Consider the following 26,764-nt stretch of genomic DNA (forward strand, 5'->3'; position numbering starts at 1 on the left):
CCACCTATTTAATATTTCTGCGTAAAGAAAACGAGATTGGATTGTAAGCGGGATGGGAAAGAGATCAAGTGTAGTACATACATCGACAAATATCTACTCTTTTTAAGTAATCTTCTTCATTATATGACTTATTATGACACGGACTTTTTAATTAACTTTAGGTGAGAAGCCAACATTCTCAAAGTTATTAGAAGACCAGAAGGTTAAGGATTACGATGACACCACAATGAAAGTGCGTTGCAGCGGTGTTCCGAAGCCAACAGTCAAATGGACCAGAGACGGCAAGGAAATTAAAGAAGATGACCGTCACAAGATCACCACCACTTTCGAAGGGCAGATCGACAGTGAACTCTCAATTACTCACTTCAACTCCAGTGATGTTGGAAAAGTAAGAAAGTGCATTAAGAATTTTAGGAGTAAACTTAATCACAATTTAATAATTATAAGTAGGTAATAAATTTAATATGTAAGTATGTATTATTTTATAATCATTATAATCATTTACAAGAACTAGCGAGACAGACTGGCGAGAGCCAGCTGGCTCAGCTAGTCATTTATTAATTTGTGCTATTTTCTACCTATCGACAAATAACAATAAATTTATGATACATACATAATAATTAATAATTACTAAAGAAATGTAATTTAAAGAAAAATACAATAAATCTTCAAGCTTTCATGGGATTATTGGATTATAAATAAGTGCATAATTATAAAAATTTGTATAAACCAAGTGTTATCGTCTGTTGTGATATCCGTAGTACACACTAAACAATTTTTATGGTCAAATTTTCACTTGTTTTTATCTAATTCCGGGATCCTTAAATTGAAAAAATACTAATCCCGGGATTACAATCCCCAGGTATGTACTTGGCATTTTATAAAATTGCATTATTCTCTCAGTACATCGCCAAGGCAGCGAATGCAGTGGGTGATGCCGAGACTTCCGCTCAAGTGAAAATGGTGCAAACAGCGCCTGGTTTCGCTCAGAAACTGGAGAGGTCGGCTGACGTAGATGAGGGAGAGCCTGTGGAGCTTAAGGCTAAGCTCGATGGCAGCCCCATCCCTACAGTAAAATGGTAATATTATTTTGCCTCTTTCCTGCCATATTAGCCATACTTCTAGACAAAGCACATGTCCACCACTTTATAGAAATATTTATGGAAATGACAATACCTATACATTTGGTTACTTCATATCCGAGGTGGGGAAAAAATCCATGTTCTGTAGTTATTTAAGAATCAATCAATATACAAAATTCGGTTGGGACTTAAACCATCGAAATAATAATGCCTACTGTCTATACATAATGGCCAATGGTACTCCAAATAATCTCTAATTAAAAAACTCATTATTCTAGAGCCTTGTTATCAGAGTTTTGGAATAATATATATTGATGGTTGTTTCTCATTTACAGGTTCAAGGATGGCGTAGAAGTGAAGGCTGATGATAGGCTCCAACTGACAGCTCTGCCTGACGGTTCTGTGAAGCTTCTCATTCAGGAGAGCAAGCCATCCGACTGCGGTGCCTACAAACTCGTTGCCACCAATCCCAATGGAGAGAACTCTGCTATCTGCGCAGTTGCGATCAACCGTAAGGATTTAATCACACTTAATTATAATATACCTAATATATCCATTCGGCAACAGCATGAGCATATTAGAGACATCTAACATAATACAATTTACTGAAAAATTACCATTGTGTTATAGTATTTTTTTAGTATACCTATTGTATTGTAATTCCATGAATAAAATAAATGTTCCTAGTACCTAAGAGACAATAATATGTCATGTACCATTGACACTAACCTATTTGAATAAATATTGAGATATTGTGTATAGACATTGGTTGGTAACCAGAAGGTTTATGTAGTCTATTAAGGCCATGCATTAGTTGAGGCACGGTCTAAAAAGATCGTCGCTAGGCGATGCGCGGATTGCGGGTGGCGGGTGAAAATGACGCCTGTCAAACGAAATATTAATTGTCATATAAATCCAACATACGTCCATTTTATGTTCTGTTTATTGTTCTATTAGTAACAATAATAATATATTCATTGACATATTTTCTTTTTAAAGTAAATGGGTAACGTTTTTAGTCATTTTTACACGATTTTAGAATTAATTGACCCGTCGCCATCACGCAGCAAAGTGACGTGTTCTTGGGTCAACATTCTCTCAGTGAATGGCAGCGAGTCCAAAATTTCGTCGCGCGTACAGTTGAAAATTATTTGGCGTTTCACTGATGCGTCACCTTAATAAATTATTAACTAAAGTACTGATTGAGATAATTTAATAATTATATTCATACTGATTTTAAAAACTTTCTTCTTTCAGCATCACCCCGTAAACCAACCTTCATTAAGGGTCTCGAACCATGCAAGGCTATCGTTGGTCAAGCTCTTAAACTCGAAGCGCAAATCACAGCTTTCCCAGCACCAGAAATCAAATGGTTCAAGGACGGTGAGTACTAAATACATGAAACAGTTCATTCGGTTAAATATAATAAAGGCGTCTTCACATGTTTAATATACCTATCATTATTATTCATCTAGGTTTGCCGATCAGGCCATCCCAAGCAGTTAACTTTGTTAATCAACCCGGTGGTCTCATCGGTTTGACAATTGACAATGTTAAGCCTGAAGATGCTGGAAAGTATACTCTCACTGTTTCAAATCGTTTGGGAGACATTACCGGCAATGCTAAGGTTGATGTGGAGCAAAAAGAAAAGAAACCAGCATTCTTTGCTGAACTGCAGCCTGTCAAAGTGGTTGAAGGCTTCCCTGCTAAGCTAGAAGTACAATGTGTTGGACATCCACCACCTACTATCAAATGGTATGCTTCACATTGATAGACCCTTTTTTTAACATTATTACATGTTTTTTCATGTACGAACATTCATAGGTATTGACTGACTTTCCAATGCATCTATCTATAACTCTTGTTTTCCTACAATGTGAGAAACATTGATTTATGAAATAATTGCCAAAGTGTGTGTGTTCTTTGTCTATTTTTATGTTAATTGTTCTCAATGCTAATTTATTTTCCACAATGCAGGACACACAATGGAAAAGAAATTGTTCCTGATGGTGTTCACTTAAAAATTACAACGATGCCAGATGGCACATGCTGTCTTCTTATTGACAAGGCTACTAAAGGAGATGCCGGAGAATATGCTGTCCATGCCACTAATGATAAGGGAGAAGTATCCAGCAAAGGAAGTCTCGAGGTTGCAGGTAAATGACAGTTTTTATATTTTGTTAACAAAACCCAAATTTTAGCACACAATGCAGTGGGTTTCTATAAACCTTCTCAAATTTGTAAGATATAAGTCTGGTCAATAGCATGCTTGTAATGAACAACTGATCGATTTTAGGGAGAGGAGACGATTCTACTCCTCAAGAAAGGCCACAATTCTTGCATGCGCTACGTGATGCTACTACTGAGGAAGGAAGTCCACTTATTTTGGGAGCTCCATTCGCTGGAAACCCCATTCCAGATGTTTCTTGGAGTAAGGACGGAATGCCAATTACTCCAACTGACCGCATCATGATTACATGTGATGGAACGAAGGTTGGCTAATAATACATCTTTCGCAATTCATTCATTGGTTACAATGCTCATGTTCAATGTAAAACGTAATTTTAAATACTTGTTTGAAAAATCATAACAATCGTTACATAATCATAATTTTAATAGGTTTTGGAATATTTTGTGTCATGTGAAAATTTCAGGAAAAAGTATTTTCAGTCTGTTAGGATATTTGTAATTTGTAGAACCTATCAATGTGTAAATGTTTTGACTATACACAATTTGATTAGTTTCCTTATACAACTGCATTTAATTATACTTAACCATTTTTATCCTTAGGTTGGTTTGGAAATTAAACCTTCAAAATTAACTGATGCCGGAACATACTCCTGCTCGCTTATCAGCCCCCTCGGGGAGGATACCAGCTCGGCCAAAGCCAACGTCAGGAAAGTTTTCCAACCTCCATCTTTCTCACAGAAGTTTACTGACTTGCAGCAGGTATATTTATAATAAATAATATATGTAATATTTTTACCATTCAGGTTAAGTAACATCCTTTGTATGAATATTCCTTCGAACAAATTTGTACAAAAAAAGAAATACTAACATGAGTAAAAATATTCTTTTAGCTTCCGACCTATGATGCTAAATTCCCTGCCCGAGTGCTTGGGGTTCCTCAGCCTGAAATCAGTTGGTTCGTCAATGACAAACCAGTTCACGAATCCGATAAGTACCATATCAAGAGAGATGGAGATGCGTGCTGTCTCTATGTGAGAGACTGCACTCCAGAAGATGCCGGAAAGATCAAATGTGTCGCTAAAAATAGGGAAGGAGAAGCTGTCCTTACTGCTAACCTTGATGTTGTTGATAAGATGTAAGTATTTGCTTTCATAGACATATTACATTAAAATGTTGAATTTTGTTAGCTACTCGTTTTATGAAAATAACAGGTACATGTCATGTTAAACAGCCCCACATAATGCGACGAGACTTTAAGCAAATCACTGCGATAATATATCAATCGTCTTTGCTCTGTGATGTGCATGAAAACAAACCAAAACCTAACACAACCTACTGTAACCGAGGAATAAGCATCTACTCAGTAGGCTGTGTTAGCTTTAGTTTTCAAATGAGCTTTCATAGTTCAGACATAATATGAAAGTGACAAATTACAGATTGTTCTGACACGCATTCAACTTAGTACACATAATAATGAGAAAACACAATGGATCAAGATTATTCTTTCAAATCAAATTTATTTATTTTACATATAATGAACATAACAAATTATAAATTCAAAGCGTTCACGACATGACATAAAATAAGTGTTAATAATTTTAAAAAATTAATACAATAGGTAATAAAATAAGAAATAAGATAAGAAAAGAAATAAAATAAAATAACAAAGTAAAAGTAGATGGAAGCACACAGAGTGAACTTTGAAAGACCCTATCTTAAAAACCTATAAAACAACGTCCACCTAAATTCACCCGCACGTAAGTGGAATATATCAATATCCGAAGCGATTTCATTAAACAGTGTTATTGCCCTCCCAATTGGCATTACTAATGGCAGGTTAGTTCTGCACCGTGGGAGAACAAACAACGGATGCCCTCGATTCCTAAGGTAATCATCAGAGACACACAAGCCAACACCACCAAGAATGGTAGAGGTCACATTTACGCCGCGTATAAGTCTGAAAAAATATGTAGCTAAATAAAGATCCCTTCTAAATTTTAAGCTACAGTATGTAAGCATCCCCAAGAGAAAATCAGTCGGATAGAGCCACGGATCCATACAGCCGAAAGTAAAGGAGTCTCAAAAATTTCTTTTGGACTCTCTCCACCATAAGGCCGTACTTCAACTGATACGGGGCCCAAACGATAGACCCACTCTCAAGTCAGCTTCTAACTAATGAGTTATAGAGAATTTTTAGTACCGTAACATCCGAAAAGACCCGGGAAGTACACAAGACAAAGCCCAACATCTTTAGCGCCTTTTTACAAATGGTATATATATATATATATCTTATAATTTATTTTAGTGAGAAGAAACAGAGGGTGGAGCCTCCCTCTTTCCTGAAGAAAATCGGAGACACGGAAGTATACAAAGGCATGACTGGAAAGTTTACAGCGTGCGCCTGTGGATCCCCTGAGCCAGAGGTAATAAATTATTTATAATGCCTCGAGATCAATAAATGAAACAGATGACATTGCGTTAATAATATTGCATTTTTATTTTGTAAAATTATGTTTAATAGGTGGAATGGTTCCGCAACGGTGACAAGCTGTTCCCGACAGACCGTATTCGAATGGACCGCGAGGGTTCCGGCCTTTTGAGGCTGTCTATTATCGGCATCGACCCAGCTGACGTTGGCAAATATTCATGCAGAATTTTCAATCCTCACGGAGAAGAAACTTGCCATGCCGAACTGAACTATGATTGTATGTATTATTATATCTCAGAGAAACATTAAATGGTTTGTGATATTTAATAACTACCAATAGATGAGGGTGACATATATATTTTATTGTCCTGATCTTTTCTTTATCGTATATTCCAGCATTGGAGCCACGCACCAAGAAGCCGATTTCAGATCAGTACACCGATTTTGACAAGATCAAGAAGACAGGAGTGCCGATGCCTTTGGCCGACAGACCGATCATCTCGAGGATGATGGATCGCAAACTGACCCTCTCGTGGAAACCTTCCATTCCGCATGGACCAAGATTCCCTGTCACCTACCAAGTGAGCATATTTTGTCAACTGATTTAGGATTTAAAGAAAACGTTATTGCATTGGCAAGAGCTTCTTTATGAATCATATCACAGTTTGAAAAGCATATATTATATGCTCATGCAATCATCAAAATATGCTATCAATCAGTCCATTGTATAGTGATAGATTATGATTCCTCGCATACTCATAATGTTACTCGACAGTTACATAGTCTTTGTGACATATTTGATAGACAAAATAGTCAAAGTACAAATATGTATTACGGATTGTATTTGATGCTTCGAATGCATAATGTACCAAATCTAAGTATCTACCAGTGATTTCTGTTTTGTTATTGTCTAAATTTCCATGAGAGTCAAGCAATTTACGCAGTCGACAGGCGACTTGAAATCAAAACAATCTATCTCGTCCACCTTGCTCACCTCTTCAATCATTCGTAAGGTCGGTGATTCGCCTATTATGGCCATTTTTTGTTATTGGATTTTCGTATCGTAAAAATCTTCAATCGTCCAATACAAATCTTGGACAAACAAGAATACAAGCTAATAAAAACGTAGTAATAATAAAAAGATAACACCACAAAGTATGTTCAAAGTTTCACAAAAATGTTACTTTTTTTTGTCACACAAAACCTTTGCGCGTCTGTTTCTCAGCAGTATGATTTTGTGGACTGGCTCCCTTGACATCTACGGCGACGATTGGTAGGATTCACTCGATCTACGAAATTGCTGTACAGTGCACAAAAAATTTTCACAAAATAAATACAATTGAGGTGTCTAAAGGATATTATTTGATACCTATTTCTTTTATTTTATTTACAGGTGGAAATGTGTGAGCAACCTGACGGTGATTGGTTCACAGCTCGCACGGGAATCCGCTCATGCGTGTGCGACATTCACAATTTGGAGCCATTCCGCGACTACAAGTTCCGCATCCGAGTTGAAAATAAATACGGAATCAGCGATCCATCACCTTACGCCATCACATACAGGGCTAAGCTCGAACCGGACCCGCCCAAATTCATCCCTTACTTGGATCCCAGCATCGATTTCAGACCTGAGACGTCACCATACTTCCCCAAGGACTTTGATATCGAGAGGCCTCCCCACGACGGTTACGCTCAAGCTCCCAGGTTCTTGAGACAAGAACACGATACTCAATATGGCATTAAAAATCACAACAGCAATCTATTTTGGTTCGTTTACGGTTATCCTAAGCCGAAGATGACTTATTATTTTAACGATGAATTGATCGAACCGGGTGGCAGATACGACTGGAGTTACACGAGGAATGGACAAGCTACATTATTTGTTAACAAGTGAGTAAAAAAATAACAATCAATTAGTTTTATAAAAATATGCCCTTAATATTACGGAAACCACTTAGTTTTACTCATCATCATGTCATAATGTGTACTTGAGTTAATACCATACAAATTATTTATCTATGTATCAATTTAATGTTTTCTATATTGATTGATTGACCCATTATCTGTTATACACAGCTAATCATTTGTCTAATAGTATATTATTCTTTTAAAATACTGAGATATTACAACAGATACATCAAATAAAATGATAAAAATTTATGTAGGTTTTGGGCTAAAATTTTTAAAAATTAAATTGGTAGGTATTCCTTATTTTCTGTGATACATATCAGTATATCCTTCATAGTAAAATAAAGAATAACTATTCCTTTAACCTCAGTGAAAATAATTTTGTTGGGATAACATTTACATGTTATGTATACCTATGTAAAATCCCATGCAATAACGCTTTATGATATTGACGCAAAAATGTGCTATCGAAAGTGCAACTTTATGATAGCTTTAATAAATTAAATTTATACAGTTTCCTGAAATCAGATACTTTATTGAATTTAAATACTATTTCACATAATAAAAATATAAAACCATGTACATTTTTGACAGCTGAAATTGACTATATTATGATATTGTTACTTTACGACCACACAAGTGACTATTGCTAACTTTTCAGTAGGGAGAGTAAAAACAATGAATTCATGATGTAATTTGAATTTGAAATCACTCTTTTGAGTGCAGTATAAAAAATGAACAGTCAACGATATAATTGACGGTTTTAAAATATTTTTACATATTTAATTTTTACGTTTGCAGGATGTTGGAGAGAGATGTCGGCATGTACGAAGCGGTTGCGTCAAATGAACACGGAGAAGCTCGTCAAAGGGTACGATTGGATATTGCAGAATATCCAGTTTTCATTCAAAGGCCTGACGAAACTATCGTCATGATGCGCAAGTCCGGAAGACTCGAAGCTAGGGTCACAGGCGTGCCATACCCAGAACTGAAGTGGTACAAAGATTGGCAACCGCTCGCAGCCAGCAGCAGAATAAAGGTAATGATTATTGTCACCGCACAAAAAAATTCAATTAGAAATTTATCTACATTCAAAAAAATTAAGTCACAATTATGTGCTAATATTTACATGTAGAAATAATTATTTCTAATTTTCAGATTCAATTCATCGAACCGGACACGAGCATTCTGATCATCAACGATGCCATCCTGAAAGACGAAGGCTTATACTCTTTGAGCGCTCGCAACGTAGCCGGCGCTGTCAGCTCTTCAGCTATGATCCACATTGAAGAGAATGAACAGGAGTTCTCATACAGGACATACCACAAAGCTCCAACCATCAAGCCCAAGAGCAAACCGTTCGGAGACTTGTATGATATTGGAGATGAGCTAGGTCGCGGCACGCAAGGCATCACTTACCACGCCGTCGAGAGGCTTACTGGTCAGATATTTACTTTATTAGATATTATTCACTATAAATATAATAGCTTATGCACATCATTAATATTTCAATTCAGGTATAATGGATTTTACTGTCATAAAATACGCTACATTCAATTAAATTGCTAGAAATAAAGATAAGAGCATAGGACTAAGTTAAGAGACAATGTTTACATATTGTAAGAAACCCCTAAAATGATAATTAGGTAGCAGTAGCAAATAAAAGTAAATTACCATTTTTGCTACTAAAGCTGAGGATCAAAATAATATGTCTGACCTTAATTGTGTCTTCTTTCTGATCAGGTCGTAATTACGCTGCAAAGATAATGCACGGAAAGTCAGACCTGAGGCCGTTCATGTGGAACGAAATGGAGATCATGAACTTATTGAATCACCGCAAGCTGCTCCGCCTGCACGACGCCTACGAGACGAACAATTCGCTGTCTCTCGTAATGGAACTGGCAGCCGGAGGGGAGCTGGTCAAAGACAATCTGTTAAAACAGACGCACTTCACCGAAGGAGATATCGCTGGATACATCAGACAGGTCCTGTGGGGACTCGAATATATGCACGACCTCAACATCGGACATATGGGTCTCACTGTAAGTACTTCTGAATTGCATGTAGGTACTTAATCTATGTAGATCGGTTGTAGTTATCTGACATGTTGTGTTGTTGGATTTACTTACTACAATATGTTAGTTGATTTACTTCAATTTATATACTACATTTTGGCATATACATAAGAATAAAATTCTACTATTTGATAACAATTTATCAAAAGTAGGTATATATTGTGTAATCCTAGAGATGTAAGATTAAAATCGATTTTTTTAAGTAATTCTACAACATTGCTGTGTATAAGCCGTTTTTGAAAACGTGTAAGATAGACAAGAAACCATGCAGAATTGCTTTCACATAATGAAATTGGACATAGTTATGCAGAAAGTAGCCAGTCCACAAAAAATAAAAAAAATGAGAAATGATATTGATCAGATGCGAGAAGGTTTTCTCTACGTTCTGCTGAAAATAGCCAAGCCGCAAACAAATTATTCTCGAAATAAAATACTATTTAAAATTATACATTTTTAATATCATGTTGTTGTTAAAGTGCCATTATCTCAGCTTGACATTATTGTGGACTGGCTACATTCTGCATAACTACGTTCAATTACATTAAAGCAAACCGGTGTGGCAAGAAATGTACCAAGAAAACTATTTGTCAACTCTCAAACTTTTACACATCAATTAACACGTCTTTGTCATTTTTGTGGCAATCTGTATAATTTTTGTTTACTCTTTTCAGCTCATAATGTTGTAGTTAGTCACACTAACGATAATAATTTAACAATTTTTTTTAAACTATGAGAATCGAATTTAAACTATCACTTTTTAATTCCTCATTTGGAGCCATTTTAGAGTTTTCTCGGGTCACAATGGTTAGTACATAATTTATTATTATAAAAAAAAAATATAAATGACTTATTCCTTGAATCAAATTCAGATATTTTTATGATAACATTATAGGAGCTGATTTTATATAAAAATTGATTTCCATGATCACTAAAAGAAATGTTATTTTGCTTTTGAAATTTTGTTGAATCGATTATTCAGTCTTCTTTAATCGATCATTCTGTAAGAATCAAGTATCCCTATCCAATATTGAATGACTTATTACTGACAAAAGGAAAATTTAAAAGCAGTACATTTTAATATAATATTGATTATTAAAAAGGGCACAAGGTGATAGCCTCCGGCCATTAATACGGCCAGCCGTTGTAACATCACACAGTGGCTGACGGGTGGACTAACCAACAGACGTTTTTAATGCACAATGATCTGCTGTTACCTATGTGAATCTCAACCGTACCATCTCACCATATTACTTCTGCAGCGGTAACCCCAATTTACTTCGCTCCCTCTATCTTCACACCCAGATAGTACACAATTTACGTGGACTGCATGTGGTTATGCTCATCCACCACCCGTTGCGCATGTTGCAGCGGCTGGCCGACATAATGGGCGGAGAGGTTCTTACTCTCTTCACATTTAAAACATTTTTGCAATAATCTATTGTGGTTTGGTGATTCATGTCTTGCATTAAAATAGTGCATAATTTGTGGTTTTCTAGATTGGCGATCTTATGATATCTCACCCTGGAGGAGACAATTTGAAAATCGGTGATTTCGGCCTGTCACGTCGCATCGCTTACGGCAAACTTGCCAATTTGGATTACGGCATGCCGGAATTTGTGTCTCCCGAGATCGCCAATGGAGAAGGTGTTGGTCTGGGAACTGACATGTGGAGCATCGGTATCATCACCTACATCCTGCTGGGTGGTTACTCTCCCTTCAGGGGCCTGAACGACCGAGAGACCTTGACTAACATCAAGGAAGGCAAATGGGAGTTCAGAGACTCAGAGTGGTGGAGCAGAATCAGCTCTGAAGGAAAGGACTTCATCACTAAGCTCCTCATCTACCAGGCAGAAGGTCGAATGGACGTGAAGACCGCCCTCAGGCATCCTTGGTTGCTCTATGCTGACAAGATCCGCTCAGATGCCTATCAAATAAGCTCAGATAGATTAAAGAACTACTACAACACTTACAGGCAAGTAAAATCGTATAATGAAATACATTCTTACTTTTCAAAGACCGTGAATATTTTCTTAAAAGATTGAGGCAAGTTCTTCGGTTGTTTCACAGAAAACAAATATATTAGTGCATTATTTCAAAACTCTGATATTGTTAAAAATACCCATATGCCTTTAAATTTCAATTATTTCTTATTTTTTTGATATTCATATCTTCTTCAACCCAAGCCCTTTTAGTCTCTCAATTTCACCCCCTGTAACCACAGAATTAAGGCCTCCCCAATCTCCATTGCCCTGTTCTTTGTGATACATGCTTCTGAATATTTGTTATCTCCAAAATGAGAAAACTAACCAGTAATCAACAATAAAATCACATAATATATAGGTATTATATTTTAAACATTAAAGGAGACCTATTTATAATATTTATTGTGAAACAGAGATTGGATGAACAACGCATCTTGCCGCAACTGGTACCGTCGTCGTCCACTCAGCGGTGCATTCGATCACCCCTCTCGCATGGTCTATCCTCCGGGACACGTCTACACGCCCGAGGGAACCCCCGACAGACCTTCCCGCTCTCCTCGCAAGCCTGGCGTGTGGGACACTGGAATGCCCGCCTACGAACATCCCGATTATGAAATCGGACTCATCAAGTCTGAGAGTCAGTAAGTATAAAACAAAAATCTCTAATACGTATCAAAAACAAAATCTAAATATGTGAAGATATAACTGAAAAAAACTACTAGTGATTTAATTAGCTGCATGCCATTTTGCATTGCAGATTCATGTGTAGCCAACTTCAGACTATCATCCGCATCTGTTAAAAAATGCAAGCATTTCTATTTTAGATTCAATCAGTTAATTCCAAAAAATATATTTCCATGATAGACTTGTATTTTGAAATTGTTGTGAATAAATTATACTATTTCATAGATTAAACATATATTAATTAACCATTTCAAACAAGAAACATGGTCGAATTGTACCGAAACAAAAACGTTCACATAATTTTTTTCAAATGTCAAAACAGCTACCAGGAATAGTGGCTATGTGTATAAATAATAGTGTGATGTGTAATGTGACAATTTACAAAATATTAATTTTTCTATGGCTATCAATTCAACCACACTAAAACATTGTAGAATCACCATCAAATAATGTTAATTTGTGTTATCTTCAGCTACCAGAACGGCCCTGACACGTATCTCCTGCAATTACGTGATGTCGATTTCCCCGTTCGTCTGCGTGAATACTTGAAAGTTGCCACCCTTCGCTGCCCCGGATTTAGCGCTTCTGTTTCGGATAGCTATGACTGGAGGGTAATTATAGTCAAGCTATACTTACATTCGACTCATAAATTTTTAAAATTAATTATTACTTAATCTTTTAATAAAATGAATATTTTATAGATAAAATATGTGAATAATGTAATTTCATTTGATCTTATAGACCCCCATTATACGAGAGCGTCGTCGTTTCACTGACGTGATGGATGAAGAAATCGATGATGAACGTAGAGAACGCATCAACAAATACGGAACGGCCGAGAATCACTCCCTGAGACGACTCCGTCACGAGTTGGGTACCAGACTCGACAGTTACGCCGAAGCGGAAGCCATCATCGAATCAAAGAAAGAAGGACAGCTTCCATTCTTCCGTGAGAAGCCTCAGATTCTTCCCATTGTTGACAATCAACCGGGAGAGCTGGTCTGCTACGCGGTGGGAGAACCCAAACCCACCATCCAGTGGTTCAAAAACGACATGGTAATCGCCGAAGGTAATAGAGTGAAGATAGTTACTGACGATGACGGTCGATCCATCCTCAAACTGAGTCCGGCCGTGCACCACGATGTCGGCATTTATAAAGTGGTCGCCCGCAACAAAGTAGGACAGACCGTCACAAGAACTAGAGTGGTGCAGGCTTCCGTTCCGGATGCACCAGACAGTCCCTCCTCTCCCGATATATCAGACACCGAAGTCCTCCTCAGATGGAAGCAGCCCAAAGACGATGGCAACTCCCCGGTTCTGTGCTACAATCTCCAATATAAGGAGGGAGATAGCGTGGACTGGATTGACGTGGCCAGCAACATCGACCATGAATTCTACGTAGTGCGAGAATTGAGGCCGGACGTGAGCCACCAGTTCCGTCTGGCGGCCCGCAACCGCATTGGATGGAGTGAAAAGGGAATACCCACTAAACTCATCAAAACCAAAGAGGAGGGCGCTCCCAAAATTCAGGTCACCAAGGCAATGAAGCACCTGCAGCAGATCACGGAATCTGGACAAGAAATAATTCTGGATGAATTCAAGCCCAAGCTCGATTACTCTGCGGAGGAAAACCCTCTGGAATGGAGCGCCGATGGCAACCTGACTGACAAATACAGTTTCATATCGGAGCTATCGAGAGGAAAATTCTCGGTGGTCGTGAAAGGAATCGACAAATCGAATGATGCCGTGGTGGTGGCTAAGCTTCTAGAGTGCCACTCAGAGACGGAGAGCCAGGTAAGCAGGGAGTACGAGTGCCTGCGCCGCCTCAGACATGAGAGAATAGGCAACCTACTGGCCGCTTACAGAGCACCCAACACCTCAGTGGCAGTGTTTGTGATGGAAAAACTTCAAGGCGCCGACGTTCTGTCCTACCTTTCAAGCAGACATGAATACACAGAGCAAATGGTTGCCACCGTCATCTCCCAGATCCTCGACGGCCTTCAATACTTGCACTGGCGAGGATTTTGCCACCTGGATCTCCAACCTGACAACGTAGTCATGGCGTCAGTTCGATCTGTCCAGATCAAACTTGTCGATTTCGGTTCCTCTTACAAAGTCAGCAAGTTAGGCACGAGCGTACCACATGTCGGTAGCTTAGAGTTTATGGGTGAGTTCATAATTTGTGTTGTTTATTCATTTCAGTATTCGCAGTCATATACACTCACATATTATTTCTTTCAACGCCTGTTCAAAAATACACATTTCATTCATTGAGTAATTTATCATTTTCGCATATTAAAATACAATATCGTCATTCTAGCCCCTGAGATTGTCAACGACGAGCCGGCATACCCTCAAACAGATATATGGTCTGTGGCGGTCCTCGCATATATCATGCTCTCCGGAGCGTCGCCCTTCCGTGGTGTCGACGAATCGGAGACCAAACAGAACATAACCTTCGTGCGGTATCGCTTCGAATACCTTTACAAAGAGTTAAGCCAGGAAGGAACCCGTTTCCTCATGTTCTTATTCAAACGATCCCCGGCCAAGAGACCGCTGGCGGAGGAGTGCCACGACCACAGGTGGCTCATGGCCAGCGACTACATGATCAAGAAGCGGGAGAGAGCGGTCTTCCTAGGCAACAGATTAAAGGTTCCGCTTACAACTTTTCTTCTTTTTTGTTTTTGTTTCTGCTTCAAATACTGATTTTTACTAATCTACCGCTTTCTAAAAAATATATAATTATTGTAAATAATTGGAAATACTCAATCTGTCTTTTATTATCCTGTGACTTAGAAAAATATTAAACTTTCAATTTGTTTTGCAGGAATTTTCCGAAGAATACCACAATAAAAAGGCACAAGAAGCGACAAAATCAGACTCATTACCGAGTGCATTCGGAGAGATCACCCCCAGAATGCTCACACGATCTAATAGTATACAGGAAGAACTCATTGCTACATTCTGAGATACAAAAACCCAGGATGCACCCGGAGCTGATGTTAGATGTAATAACGTTTTTATAAAATAAACTGTGCCCCATTGTAATATAAACACTATCTTTCATCGTTCATTTCTAATTTATTTATTATTTTTTATTTCAATATCTAGTCATCCATTGTAAAATTCTAAAATCTAAGTAAAAAGATATCATCAAAAAGCATATCGGCGAAAACTACCGAGTGATGTTGGAAAAAAGCCAAAAGCGTTTAACGTAATCGACTTTAAATTATACCTAAAAATGCCCAATTGTTATATTAATTGTAATTTATATTATTATTATAAGAATAAATAATTTAACAATTTATTTTCATATTTTTTATTTATTTACATTGCAAAAATAAGATTCCTTTCATAATGTATAAAAAAATAATACAAAAAAAGTATTTTGAAATAAATAAGTATACATGGAAATTATAAAAAATATTAATTTAATTATCTAGCTACCTAAAACAGTTTTAGTTCAGTTGATATGTGAGAAGCATCCTTTCATCTTTTAGCGTAGATTTCTAAATATTGCTTTACTATTGACTGGAATTCTTGTTTATCTTTTTGATATAACTCTGCGGCTTCTATATTTAACGGATCGTCAAAGTTCAAAAGGTCCTAAAATTAAAGAAAACTGAATTAATCATTCAATAATTAAATTTACCACAATGATAAAATCGAGGGAAGAAATGACATTTTAAAATCTTACCAAAAATATATAAGATACCTTTTTCGTGTAGAATTTAACGATTTTTATATTATTATCTCAGAATACAATTTCTGTAGCGATAATGGTAAATGAAAAATTACCCAAAAACTGAGTCATAATTAATCAAAATACCTCTGTCTGTCAACATTACCAGATGTCATGGTAGTTTGTATGGGCTGGCAACCAGATTATTGATGGTACACAACGAATGATACACAACGAATGATCAATTTCAACTATGTTTTTTATATTCTACGTATATTCATAATAAATAAAAAAAAGGTGTATCACTGAAACCTTCACCATTACAAAAGATGCACTGATTTTTGTGAACTAAATATGTTTTGTATTTAGATCAACAAAACATTAAAAATATTTTGAATGAGCAATAACTAAAGTTAGCAAAGGTTTTCCACTCTATAGGTAATAATAAAAACATGAAGCACTTACAGTAAATAGGGAATTAAGCCCCCATACAACGTCTTTGAGCCTTCTAGTTGGAGCCCATCCCAATCCATCGATCGAATTCTGTCTCAAGAGTGATAAACATATGTCGCCGTCTTCATTTATATTAGGATGCCACAATTTAGTCATACATTTCACTTTTGGAGGCTGAAACAATAGAAGAATTCTAAATTACATTCAAATCTGTGTATTAATTTAGTAAAAAATACCTAGGGCCAGAGATGCTTAGTCATATTTATGTAAATAAGTGACTTATCCACCGCAGACTTATGCAGCTGATAATCAGCCACATAACGAGTGAGTCCACCCAACGTAATTGCAGAATTTAGAAACACGAGTGACAACTGTCAAAATAAATAAGTTTAGTAGAACAAAACCGAGTATAATACATAGTATAAAATATCGTTCACTTGTTTCCAATATAGAAAAATTGTATGGAGTACCGATTATCTACACTAAAGTGTTAAACCAACCTATAAACAGATTATGTAATTGAATTGTATTTGGCCGTTGGTGTTTTTATAGGTTGAATATTTCAATTAAACAGTAAATTAAAATACTCAACTAGTAATGGTAATTAACAGCCATTTGAAAAAAGAAAAGTTCAGTATTTAATATTTAACTTACTTATATGACAACTGAGTGAACACACTTTCGATAACTGTAACCCTACATAGAAAAGGTTTCATTTTCATACAACTAAACTATGAATAAACAAATCGCTTTAGCAAGTTGTTAAAGAAATTTAGACATTAGCAATTGAACACAGAGCAGTTCAATAAAAATGTTATACATATTGATTACTAACTTTCATATTGATGAGTATCAATTATGGTGGATAGTCACATAAGTAATCTGGAAAATTCTTAAATTAATTCAAGTGTTCACTAAATAATGCTACATTCAAGTCCTGTGCATTATTGAATTGATTTAATGTATAAAAAATATGTACTTGAGTAGTTTAATTTAAAAAAAAGACATGGTAAGGATTAGGGTAGTTTGGAAAGTTTGTTAAATTACTATAAGATAGAGCAACAATTTATAAAGAAAAATCACTACTGGAAAATATTCTTCAAACTACTCTGAAAATTTCGATCAGATACGATGCGTAGTTAATATTTGACAGTTATCGGAGTCATACACTGTCGCATTTGCCACAGCAATAAGAAAAAACATTTTTATTTGAAGAATTTAACGGTCACACAAAGCCAAACTGGATGGGGAGGGACTCTGAAACGGAGTTTATTTATAGATTAATGATTTTAAACAAAGGATTATGATTGATTGCACGGAACAGAGGCCCATTATACAGCGTTATTGGATCATTTGTTGAAGGAAAAATCACCAAGATTCGGCGCAGAAAAAAGTTATCTACCACCAGAAGAATGTGCTATCCTGCAAATCGACCATAGCATTGGCAAAGTTGCATTAATTGGGCTTTAAATTGGTTTCTCTTCCACCATATTCCTTGGACTTAACCCCATGTGACTACACTTCCTGTTCAATAATTTTAAAATTTGGCTCAGCTAATATATTGCAGAAACAATCAAGCTACATAATATTAACTTGGCCAAAATTCTCTCTAAAAGGCCACAAGGTAAGTGCTTACTATAAATAATCATGTAGTTAATATCATGGTCACTTTAATGCTGAAATATATGTAACTTAATAATACATTATCAGTGTACACAAGGTTACATGGTTAGCGCTTAAAAGGGCCCTGAACTAATACATATTGGGGCCCAGAAAAAAATATTCAACCTCATTCCTAATTTAAAAAATATGTTTTTAATAATACTCTTCGGGCTAGTTAAAAAAAATTGCTTTTAATAAAAATCCAACCAACAGCCCACGATGGTCGAGCAGTTACCGCGTTGACTTATAATGTCGTGGGTCCTGGGTTTGAATCCCAGGTCTGGCAGATTCAGATGTTATTTTTCAATGTGTTTGGACCAAAGTATGGACCTAATAGGTTGGGCAAATGGCTAACATCCATTTCTCGTAAAAACAAAAATCTACTAATACAATCTCCACCCAGTGAGGCCCATAATATGATCTTCTTAGGATCAGAGATGGTTTAAAATAAATACTTAAATACAGTTAATATATCGGAATCCATTAGCAATAGAGGAAATGGTAAACACACGGTATTCCATATTGTTTTTGTGATTGATTATGTACAGTATCTTCACCTAGGAATTGAACTTGATCGATATCGATGTTGATCAGTGTTTCGAATTTGTTGTTATCTGGAAAATACATATTTCCTTTTCGGTTCATTTCATGGAGCGCTTGCCAATTTGGAGGCTATATGTCTATTTAGCACTATGATAAATCCAGACCAGGTTTACAGCAAGTACAGACAATCAGCGACACACAAGTCATAGATAATATACACAAGTCGAATACACCTCGCTCATGCGACGGGATTGTACCTATTACAATATGTTATTTATCTGTAAATAAAAGTTAGGTCTTACTTATCGGTAGGTCACACAAAATTAATAACAGGTAAAGTCCCAGAAAAGTAATATTTTTTTCTTACCGCCATATTATAATCCTCGGTAACAAACACACTAAACACAAATTTCCCACCACTCCAATATCCTTCGTCGGGGCACACGGTTAATGTAAATTCACTAAGGGTATTTGGATCATTAAACATAACTCGACATGTTACAGGTAAATTTTGCTCCATTTCTTGTACCTCCTTGACTAGAAGTTTATCTCTAATAGAAACTCGCTTAGATGTATCTGTGAATACCCCATCTTCTGGGATATTTCTAGTATCTTTCTTTAACTTTCTAGTTAATGTTATCATTTTAAAGTATGCATGCAAAACATACGAAATATAAGAGTAGGTAATTTAATTATTTCAATCTATTATAACAATAAATTCAACCGCAGAACAAAATGTCAAAAAACAATGATACCAACCACATTGACACTTTGTAGCAATAAAAGTACTAATCATAGATAATATACGCAGTGCTGCCATATTTTGAAAGTGGAATTATCGTACAGTGCCTTCAAAATTATAGTATTTCAGCAAAAAATATAGTACGCGTTGAGTGACGAATAATTTTCTGCATTTTCAAAAAAATAAACGTGGCGTAATTAACGTCCTGTTTTTTTTAGACAAAGTATCCATGAAGGTTACGTCTTCTTTTTTTAGACCAAATTCAAATGTTAAGCCAGTGGTTTCCAAACTTTATGTTACTACGCCTCCCTTCAAAAAAATCTAATCTAGGCACCCCCCCCCCCTTATTTAATTAAATAATACAGACACCTTTTTAAATAGTCAACAATGTACCCACTTACGAATACAAAAATGAAAAAAAAATAAACAAGGTTTTACTACTTAATTACATTAATTTTTGACGAATGTGTTTGTTTATTAGCACAATCAATTTCATTAGTCAGTGGTCAATCCAAACTCATCTTCGTTCATTGGCAAATGGATTCTATCATGGAACCCACATCCTGAAGCCGACCCTCTGGGGTAATTAAAATAATGTGAAAAGTGCTTTAGGAAACTAACCAAGAACTCAGTAAATAGAGTTTTGTTTACTTCAATATATCTGGCGTAGAAATCATTTAATAAAAGTGGAGACATGGGGAACTTTTTTTTTGACATTTTGATTTCCTAAGCTCCAATTTTTTATGAATGCCTTCACATTGTCGTTTTAAATCAGTGAATGCATTAGTGGTCCTTGGATTTATTTATTCACTCAATTTTTTTAAAATTTCAACCAAAAATACAAGTTTAACAACAAAATTATGGTTCCTAAACAAATTTACCTCAAATTTCAACATTATGATTAATTTGACCCTTTTATTTAATTTTTTTACGAGATAGCTATTGCGCTTCACAATAGTAAAGAAGTGAGGGATTACAAAATTAGTCTCCATATTTGCAGAAAGGTTTGCAAACAATCTTTTATAGGACTGTTTTTTGTGTAGTTTATAACTAGCGGCCGTTTTATAAACTATGCATTTGCAAACTGCAAACCTGTGGCTACATTAATTGTGTTAAACTTTTCGTTTCTCCCTTTGCAACATTCCGCGCTTCCCAGTTTGGAAATCGCTGTGCTAGGTAATTAACGTCACCTATTTTTAGACATGGGGACTATTTTTTTTGCTTCTCACGGATTATTTTGGTGTTGTTTTTCTTCTATTGGCAACTTTTTTCCGTTTTCTCAAAATTATAGTATTTTGGCCGTACTATATAGTACCTGTTTTATATCGTACATAGTACGCAGACGAAAATTTTAGTACAAATACTATAATTATAGTAAGGTTGCAACACTGAATACACGTAATTACTTGTCTATGCAGAAAATTCATTGTCATTCTGACAGAAAAAAATCGTACTAGTGTTATATACCTCATTCTACAGTTCAAGTTATTAAGTCACTTCTAAAAATTATTTATTTTAAGTGGTGCACGCATTTTTGAAATTTGTTGATTCAATTTTTATGAAAATGTTTTATTGAAAATATTTTTTTCTTTCTTGCAACATTTTGTTAACGTCAAACGTCATCCTTTTCTACATCTGTCAATCCTGTCATAAGTTAATGGGCAAGGCGGGCAATAATAAGATTGTTATTATTGTCTCTTCGCCGTAAATTAATATATTTTCCTGATGATTTAAATAATAAAATCATGGCAGAGATCGATTGGCCTTGGCAATATAATTTCCCTCCTTTCTTTACGTAAGTAAAAAAAAGTATACTGATACCTAGTAATTTCAAGTAATATTAATAAATGCTGATCTATCGATTTTTTGGAACTGTGTAGTATGTTTTAATTTAAGATCATTGATGCTGTCATTACTATGCTTCGTTATTTTATCAGGGAATTTTTAAACAATCAATGCATAATCAGATGCATAACACGTTAGGTACCTTTTAATTGCTACGGTGGCTAAACTCTTATGCTAGGTATGCTTTGTTCTATTCGCAAGCACATATTTTTCTTGTCTACATTGATTAGTTGCCTAGGTGCCTTTAATTGGACGTATAATTGTTCACCAATCAAGTTTAGAACTCAAATCACCACTGTTCAAATATTGCAGAAGTAACTGTCAGATGCTTGGATGATATCGAATTGCGAGAAAAACACCACTTTTGTAAGGTTAAGTCATAATTTTAAAGGTGTTAAAACAGTTATATGTATCCAAAATGCAATATTTTCTTGATGATACCGTAGCACCCTCAGTAATATTGGTTATTTAAATTAAATGACTACACAATTTTGTGTAAGTGGGTAATTTTTCCAACTTGTTTTACACAATGAGACTGGTCTATCAGTATTTTGAGTTTATAATATTTTGCATAAGGGTTTCGGAAACTTTTTAGAGAGGAATTTATCCAGATAACTGGATAATCAGTTTTATTCTATTTGTCCAGTTACATGAACATTGTTCAATCTTGCCTTTATAAATTAGCAGAACTTAATAATCAAACCCTCAGATTATCATTACCTGTAACACTCCAAACTACTAGTATTAAAATTGATGTGGTACATTTAGAAATTAGGAAAATAAATGTAATGTGTAATTTTTTTAGATAAAGTGAGCCAGAATCAGATTCCGCCATTGGCCGTCACCATGAATCGACCGCCTTTAGTTTCATTTTTACATCAAGATTACGTTTACATCGGGGAAGGAAATTGTAATATTGTTCTATCAATATCTGATTCTGGGCTGATGCTTCGTTTGCGTAAATCTGAAATAATACCCCAGGATATAACTTATTTGACCTCTAAAGATGAATTCAAAACTCTTCAACTGGAGTATTTGTTTTACTGCGAAATCCTAAAGCCTCTGCTTGGTGATAAACTTATACACACTCCTAAAATTGTGGAATTGGATGAAAAGGAAATCATTTTATTAAATCATCGGATTAAATCGCTGCGACCTCTATCGAGGCAACACAAGCAACTCAAATGTGATTTTGGTATGCTTACAATAGATTATACGTCGAATAGATTGTTCCCACAAGTTGAATATGATACCCTTTGTGTTGAAATCAAATGCAAACGTGGTTGGATGCCCGAGTACCTAATGCAATATGGAAAATGCACATTCTGTACGAATCAGTACCTGAAGCTAAAAAAAAAGATGATCACTTCCGTGAGTGGTTATTGTCCCCTCGATCTGTTTTCTGGAAACCGTATAAGAATGAAGAAATCTATAACAGAATTATTTTTCACGCCTCAAAACAACTTCAGAATGTTTATAGGTGGCAAGCTTGTGTTCAGTGAATCTAATCAAAATACCATTATAAATAAAATCTTGAGTGATTATTTTAAACGCTGCAATATTATTATTGATAACATATTAGAAAATTTTACAAATATATTGATTGAGTTATTGCTGTGGTCAGAGTCACAGAATAAAAATGCTTTAAATTCAAGAAGTAATTGTATTAATGTTTCAGACACCTTTAAAGTTCCTAATAAATGTTGCAACCCACTGCTTAAAGGCAATTGCAATAATTCATCCGACGGACTGCCGGTCGGTAGTGTTTTAGAAAGAATACTACAATTACAAATGTTAGAGCAACCTGACATTCATAACCTACTACCTACCTCTGATTATGATTATTTGGAAGACCTTTTGTGTATGAAAAATATTATTAAAGCATCTTCCCATACTCAAACTAATAACTTAGTGAGTCATAAGTTACAAACCTTACAAAAATATATGTTGGCATGTTCGGCCAAAGACTGCTCTGTAATGATTTCTTTCAAGCCATTAAAAAGTATTCCTCGAGATATCGCAAACGATTTGATAATTATGGAATATAATAGTAATTACTTTTTAGCAAAAATAGGCATAATAGACTTCGATCCTAAGCCCGCCAGTAAAGTCAACAGTCATATACATAGAGACAAGGAGGCCACTGAATCGTTTTTAAATTTTAATATGACTTAATTTTATATAGACTTACTAAACATTCATTTTATTTATACACTTTATTTATTTAATATTGTTGATCAATTTTTAACTTAGTTTTAGAATTTATATTGTTATTGAATATTTACATTTTGTGTTATTTTATATTAACAATTGAAAATAAAATTCTTATCACATAACACTTGTTTTCTTCCACAATTGACTGGCTACAGTTCAACCGTATCTATCATCTTTTCAGACTCCAACCGCATGCTGAAACCAAATCTAAACAGTTGCTGGCATGGCGGAACATAATACTGGATTATTTTAAGACCACCCGGCAGACTGTGTTAGATATAAGTGAGGCCCAAAGAAGTCCGCTCTTTTACAATTCATCCATAAATAGAAAATTACCTTTGGATGCTGTGCTTGCAGTTCTTGAAGATATGGCGAAAACAGGAAACGCTGCACCCATTGATAAATCTAAGACTAGATGGGAAATATATTGGCACTCATTAGAAGAATGGGGAAATATGGTCTATAGTTGGGCTTCTGATAACGGAATGAATAATACAGTTTGTACTTTATATGAAATTGTTGAAGGAGAAAACTCGACTGATCAAGGTAAATCTTATAAATTCTCGCCATTTACATTACTAAAAAATAACAGTTTGTTGAAAGCTTAATAAAGTCCGAAAGTGTTTGGAAATGTTGAATTGTAATATTGAATAAATAATTACACGGCACTAGGTCATTCCTAATTGGAATTCTTAACATTCATTGATTGTACAATTATCTCTTTTATTGTGATAGTTCCTCTCAAAATGAAATACAGTATTCTCTCGATTATCCAGTCCATCCCATTAATCGATACTATTAACTGGACCTATCAATAATAAATTTAAATTAATATTATTGTAGTAAACAGACCTATTTATTTTTATTTTTTTCAGAATTTCATGCGCTGGATATGAATGTTCTTATAAAAGCATTAAAAACACTAGAATCTAACCAAAAGTGTGAATTGATGGATTTTGATGACAACCAAGGAGTGAAGTTTTTCTAAACATTACAAACTAAATTAAAACTCATAATAAAAATTTGAAAATTTTTACTGAACTATTTTGTCACAAATCTCATTTACAAATAATACATTTAAATACTATCTAAATATTCTTTATTTATTTAATACTCAGCGGTTATTATTGTTTTTATGAAGAATTAAATTTTGTAATGCAATATGAACAGCTGAAAAAACAATTCAAATAATATTTTCTTTGCTTCATATTGATACTTCAATTCATTTCGAACTATTTATCATATTGAATGCTTACAATCAAATGGAATGTTCTTTTTTCATCTGTCTATAAATTGTTTTTATATTTTTGATTAAATTCTCAAACACAGGACAGATTAATAATATAATTCAGATAGGCTATAACCCAATACACTACATTTTGAAGCAGGGGTTTGAATGTGTTAGTGTCCTACAAAAATGAAATACACATTATAGTCGTGTGTTGCAACCTTCAAATACACCAATGTTGAATGAGTGTCGGTGCATAAACCGAGAGCAGTTGTCAGAACAAAGGACAAGTTAGAATGACGTATTCTTGACATGTGTTTAAGTTCATCTCATATTCTTCCACACTCGAAATCTGTTGCCTGTTACTCCACAACCGTTAGGTATTTCAGTTCCCATTAATTATGTGTTCCCTGTTCTCAACCAAGTCGAATACAGTATAATTATTATGTGGATTCATTATTATGTGTATAAGTTCATTATGAAAATTATTACGAAAAAATCGTTTAGATCTTGCAGTATTATTTTTACAATTATAAAAGTTTTCTTAAATATTTAAGTAATCTTATAATACACATGGATTTAGAGTATTATTATTTTATATTATAAATATATCACATTGAATGGAATAATTAATTACACAATAATATATGGCCAATACAAAAAACATGTACAAAACAGTACACTTAGTAATAAAATGCTTATCATACCGACTATTCACTGCATACAATTAATTAAAGTCTTTTATAATAGATATGTTTAATAACAAACAAATCTCAAAACATTGTTTGACTTGTAGACCCCTTAACGCTCTCTTTTAACAATGCCAAATTAAATCAAGAAATTTATCCAATAATATAAATATGTATGTCTGAACTATTACTTCGGTTTTAATTATAAAACGGTTAATATAGCATTATCAAAAAAAAGTTTTTAATGTTATATTGAAAACAGTTATTTTCAAGATGAGATTTATGATATGAAAGACAATCTCTCGAAAATTTTATTTATTTACATAAAAATTACAATTCATCCGCCATCAAAAAATGAAGACATCTCTTATTATTGTAATGATCTTTTTGAATAGTTGTAGAATGAATGACATAATCAGATTTTAATTTCAGTGCTTCAAAATATTGTAAAAGAACCTAGGTCTTGTTTTAACTCAAAAAGATAAAACCAAGAAAATATTGTTTTCAATTTCAAAATTGAAAATACTAGTAATGACTCGACCATGTGGTGCGCATGATGTCATTTTGACACTTGACAGACATTTTGTTATAGCCAAAAATTCTCCTCTGTTTAAATGTTCATAATATTATTTCACATTTATAGTGTTTCTTTAAAGATAGCATATTATTAAACACACAAACACCAAGAAAAATAATCTAATAAGGGAGTCTACAAACCAAATATTCAAAAACACTGTTGACGGTAAACATTAACAACGATATATATGGAAGAATAAATAACTTACTATGTCTACATTATACATTATTTGCTATCAACTACAAGTGTTCACTTATAATATCATTGTTTGCACAGCCATTGGAATGTGTGTGATTGTTCTGTTTTATCTGGTTCTGAACTAAATTCACAGATGGAACCGCTTGTGGAGCAATGTTTGTATGTTGTGGAGCTTTATAAAACCACCATGCCAGGAAAAAGAAGAGAAGTGATCCAGCTTTAGCTATCAAAGCTAGCGCTAACATGTATCTGAAATTAAAAAATTAGAACCCATGATATAATAGAGCTGATGTTTCCATCGGAAAACCAAATATATGAATATCAAAGTCGGTAACCTTTATTATATTCCGCCACAAACAGCCTCATATAATAGTTGAACATTGAAATGGGTAAAGTAGGCCTAACAATAATATTGGATACATAGATAGCATGTACATGAAGAAATTGGTATTGTAGTTTTTTTACCCACTGCAATTTTTAAACCATAGTGGCCAGCACCTATCCCTGGGTGAGGGCTCGATCCCACATTTGAAGCACAGTTGGTTTTTTAACGTGTCTTTAATCCAGAGCAAACATCCAATT

The 26,764-nt window shown here is 34.9% G+C and overlaps 5 protein-coding genes across 26 annotated transcripts in view; 3 read left to right on the forward strand and 2 right to left on the reverse strand.

Annotated features, from left to right (window-relative positions):
• The window catches only part of Obsc (Obscurin), a 153,706-nt gene extending 138,050 nt beyond the window's left edge, over positions 1-15,656 (forward strand). For 20 of the 21 annotated variants that reach the window (XM_085946599.1, XM_085946605.1, XM_085946602.1 and 17 more), the window contains 22 exons: positions 162-388; positions 904-1,079; positions 1,418-1,593; positions 2,340-2,465; positions 2,558-2,837; positions 3,060-3,238; positions 3,379-3,575; positions 3,873-4,031; positions 4,163-4,407; positions 5,578-5,695; positions 5,794-5,977; positions 6,097-6,281; positions 7,094-7,590; positions 8,410-8,647; positions 8,767-9,049; positions 9,352-9,650; positions 11,180-11,655; positions 12,079-12,306; positions 12,822-12,960; positions 13,091-14,516; positions 14,670-15,001; positions 15,177-15,656. In XM_085946599.1, the coding sequence (XP_085802725.1) occupies positions 162-388; positions 904-1,079; positions 1,418-1,593; positions 2,340-2,465; positions 2,558-2,837; positions 3,060-3,238; positions 3,379-3,575; positions 3,873-4,031; positions 4,163-4,407; positions 5,578-5,695; positions 5,794-5,977; positions 6,097-6,281; positions 7,094-7,590; positions 8,410-8,647; positions 8,767-9,049; positions 9,352-9,650; positions 11,180-11,655; positions 12,079-12,306; positions 12,822-12,960; positions 13,091-14,516; positions 14,670-15,001; positions 15,177-15,317 (6,311 nt within the window). In that variant the 3' untranslated portion in view covers positions 15,318-15,656. The remainder of the gene's footprint in view (positions 1-161; positions 389-903; positions 1,080-1,417; positions 1,594-2,339; positions 2,466-2,557; positions 2,838-3,059; positions 3,239-3,378; positions 3,576-3,872; positions 4,032-4,162; positions 4,408-5,577; positions 5,696-5,793; positions 5,978-6,096; positions 6,282-7,093; positions 7,591-8,409; positions 8,648-8,766; positions 9,050-9,351; positions 9,651-11,179; positions 11,656-12,078; positions 12,307-12,821; positions 12,961-13,090; positions 14,517-14,669; positions 15,002-15,176) is intronic. The other variant, XM_085946613.1, reaches the window with a different exon arrangement.
• A 33-nt stretch (positions 15,657-15,689) lies between these two features.
• On the reverse strand, positions 15,690-19,457 carry LOC147071978 (NEDD8-conjugating enzyme UBE2F-like). Its single transcript, XM_085947137.1, has 3 exons — positions 19,057-19,457; positions 16,497-16,658; positions 15,690-15,955 (listed from the first exon to the last, which is right to left on the reverse strand). The coding sequence occupies exons 1-3, from the start codon at positions 19,330-19,332 to the stop codon at positions 15,839-15,841; spliced, it is 555 nt and encodes a 184-aa protein (XP_085803263.1). The 5' UTR covers positions 19,333-19,457; the 3' UTR covers positions 15,690-15,838.
• Positions 19,458-21,052: 1,595 nt separating this feature from the next.
• Ipk1 (Inositol phosphate kinase 1) lies at positions 21,053-23,604 on the forward strand. Its single transcript, XM_085946618.1, has 2 exons — positions 21,053-21,226; positions 22,082-23,604. The coding sequence occupies exon 2, from the start codon at positions 22,123-22,125 to the stop codon at positions 23,449-23,451; it is 1,329 nt and encodes a 442-aa protein (XP_085802744.1). The 5' UTR covers positions 21,053-21,226; positions 22,082-22,122; the 3' UTR covers positions 23,452-23,604.
• Positions 21,053-24,583, forward strand: Vps25 (vacuolar protein sorting 25). The gene is made up of 3 exons (XM_085946619.1): positions 21,053-21,226; positions 23,672-24,036; positions 24,366-24,583. Exons 1-3 carry the CDS (start codon positions 21,177-21,179, stop codon positions 24,476-24,478), a joined length of 528 nt encoding a protein of 175 aa, XP_085802745.1. The 5' UTR covers positions 21,053-21,176; the 3' UTR covers positions 24,479-24,583.
• Positions 24,584-25,462: 879 nt separating this feature from the next.
• The window catches only part of Oatp26F (Organic anion transporting polypeptide 26F), a 79,185-nt gene continuing 77,883 nt past the window's right edge, over positions 25,463-26,764 (reverse strand). Inside the window, exon 12 of one of the 2 annotated variants that reach the window (XM_085946616.1) lies at positions 25,463-26,431. In XM_085946616.1, the coding sequence (XP_085802742.1) occupies positions 26,224-26,431 (208 nt within the window). In that variant the 3' untranslated portion in view covers positions 25,463-26,223. The remainder of the gene's footprint in view (positions 26,432-26,764) is intronic. The other variant, XM_085946617.1, reaches the window with a different exon arrangement.

The sequence above is a fragment of the Rhyacophila brunnea genome, unplaced genomic scaffold, assembly GCF_057557595.1.
Source record: "Rhyacophila brunnea isolate RB1 unplaced genomic scaffold, BYU_Rbru_1.0 scaffold_2, whole genome shotgun sequence".
NCBI lineage: Eukaryota > Metazoa > Arthropoda > Insecta > Trichoptera > Rhyacophilidae > Rhyacophila > Rhyacophila brunnea.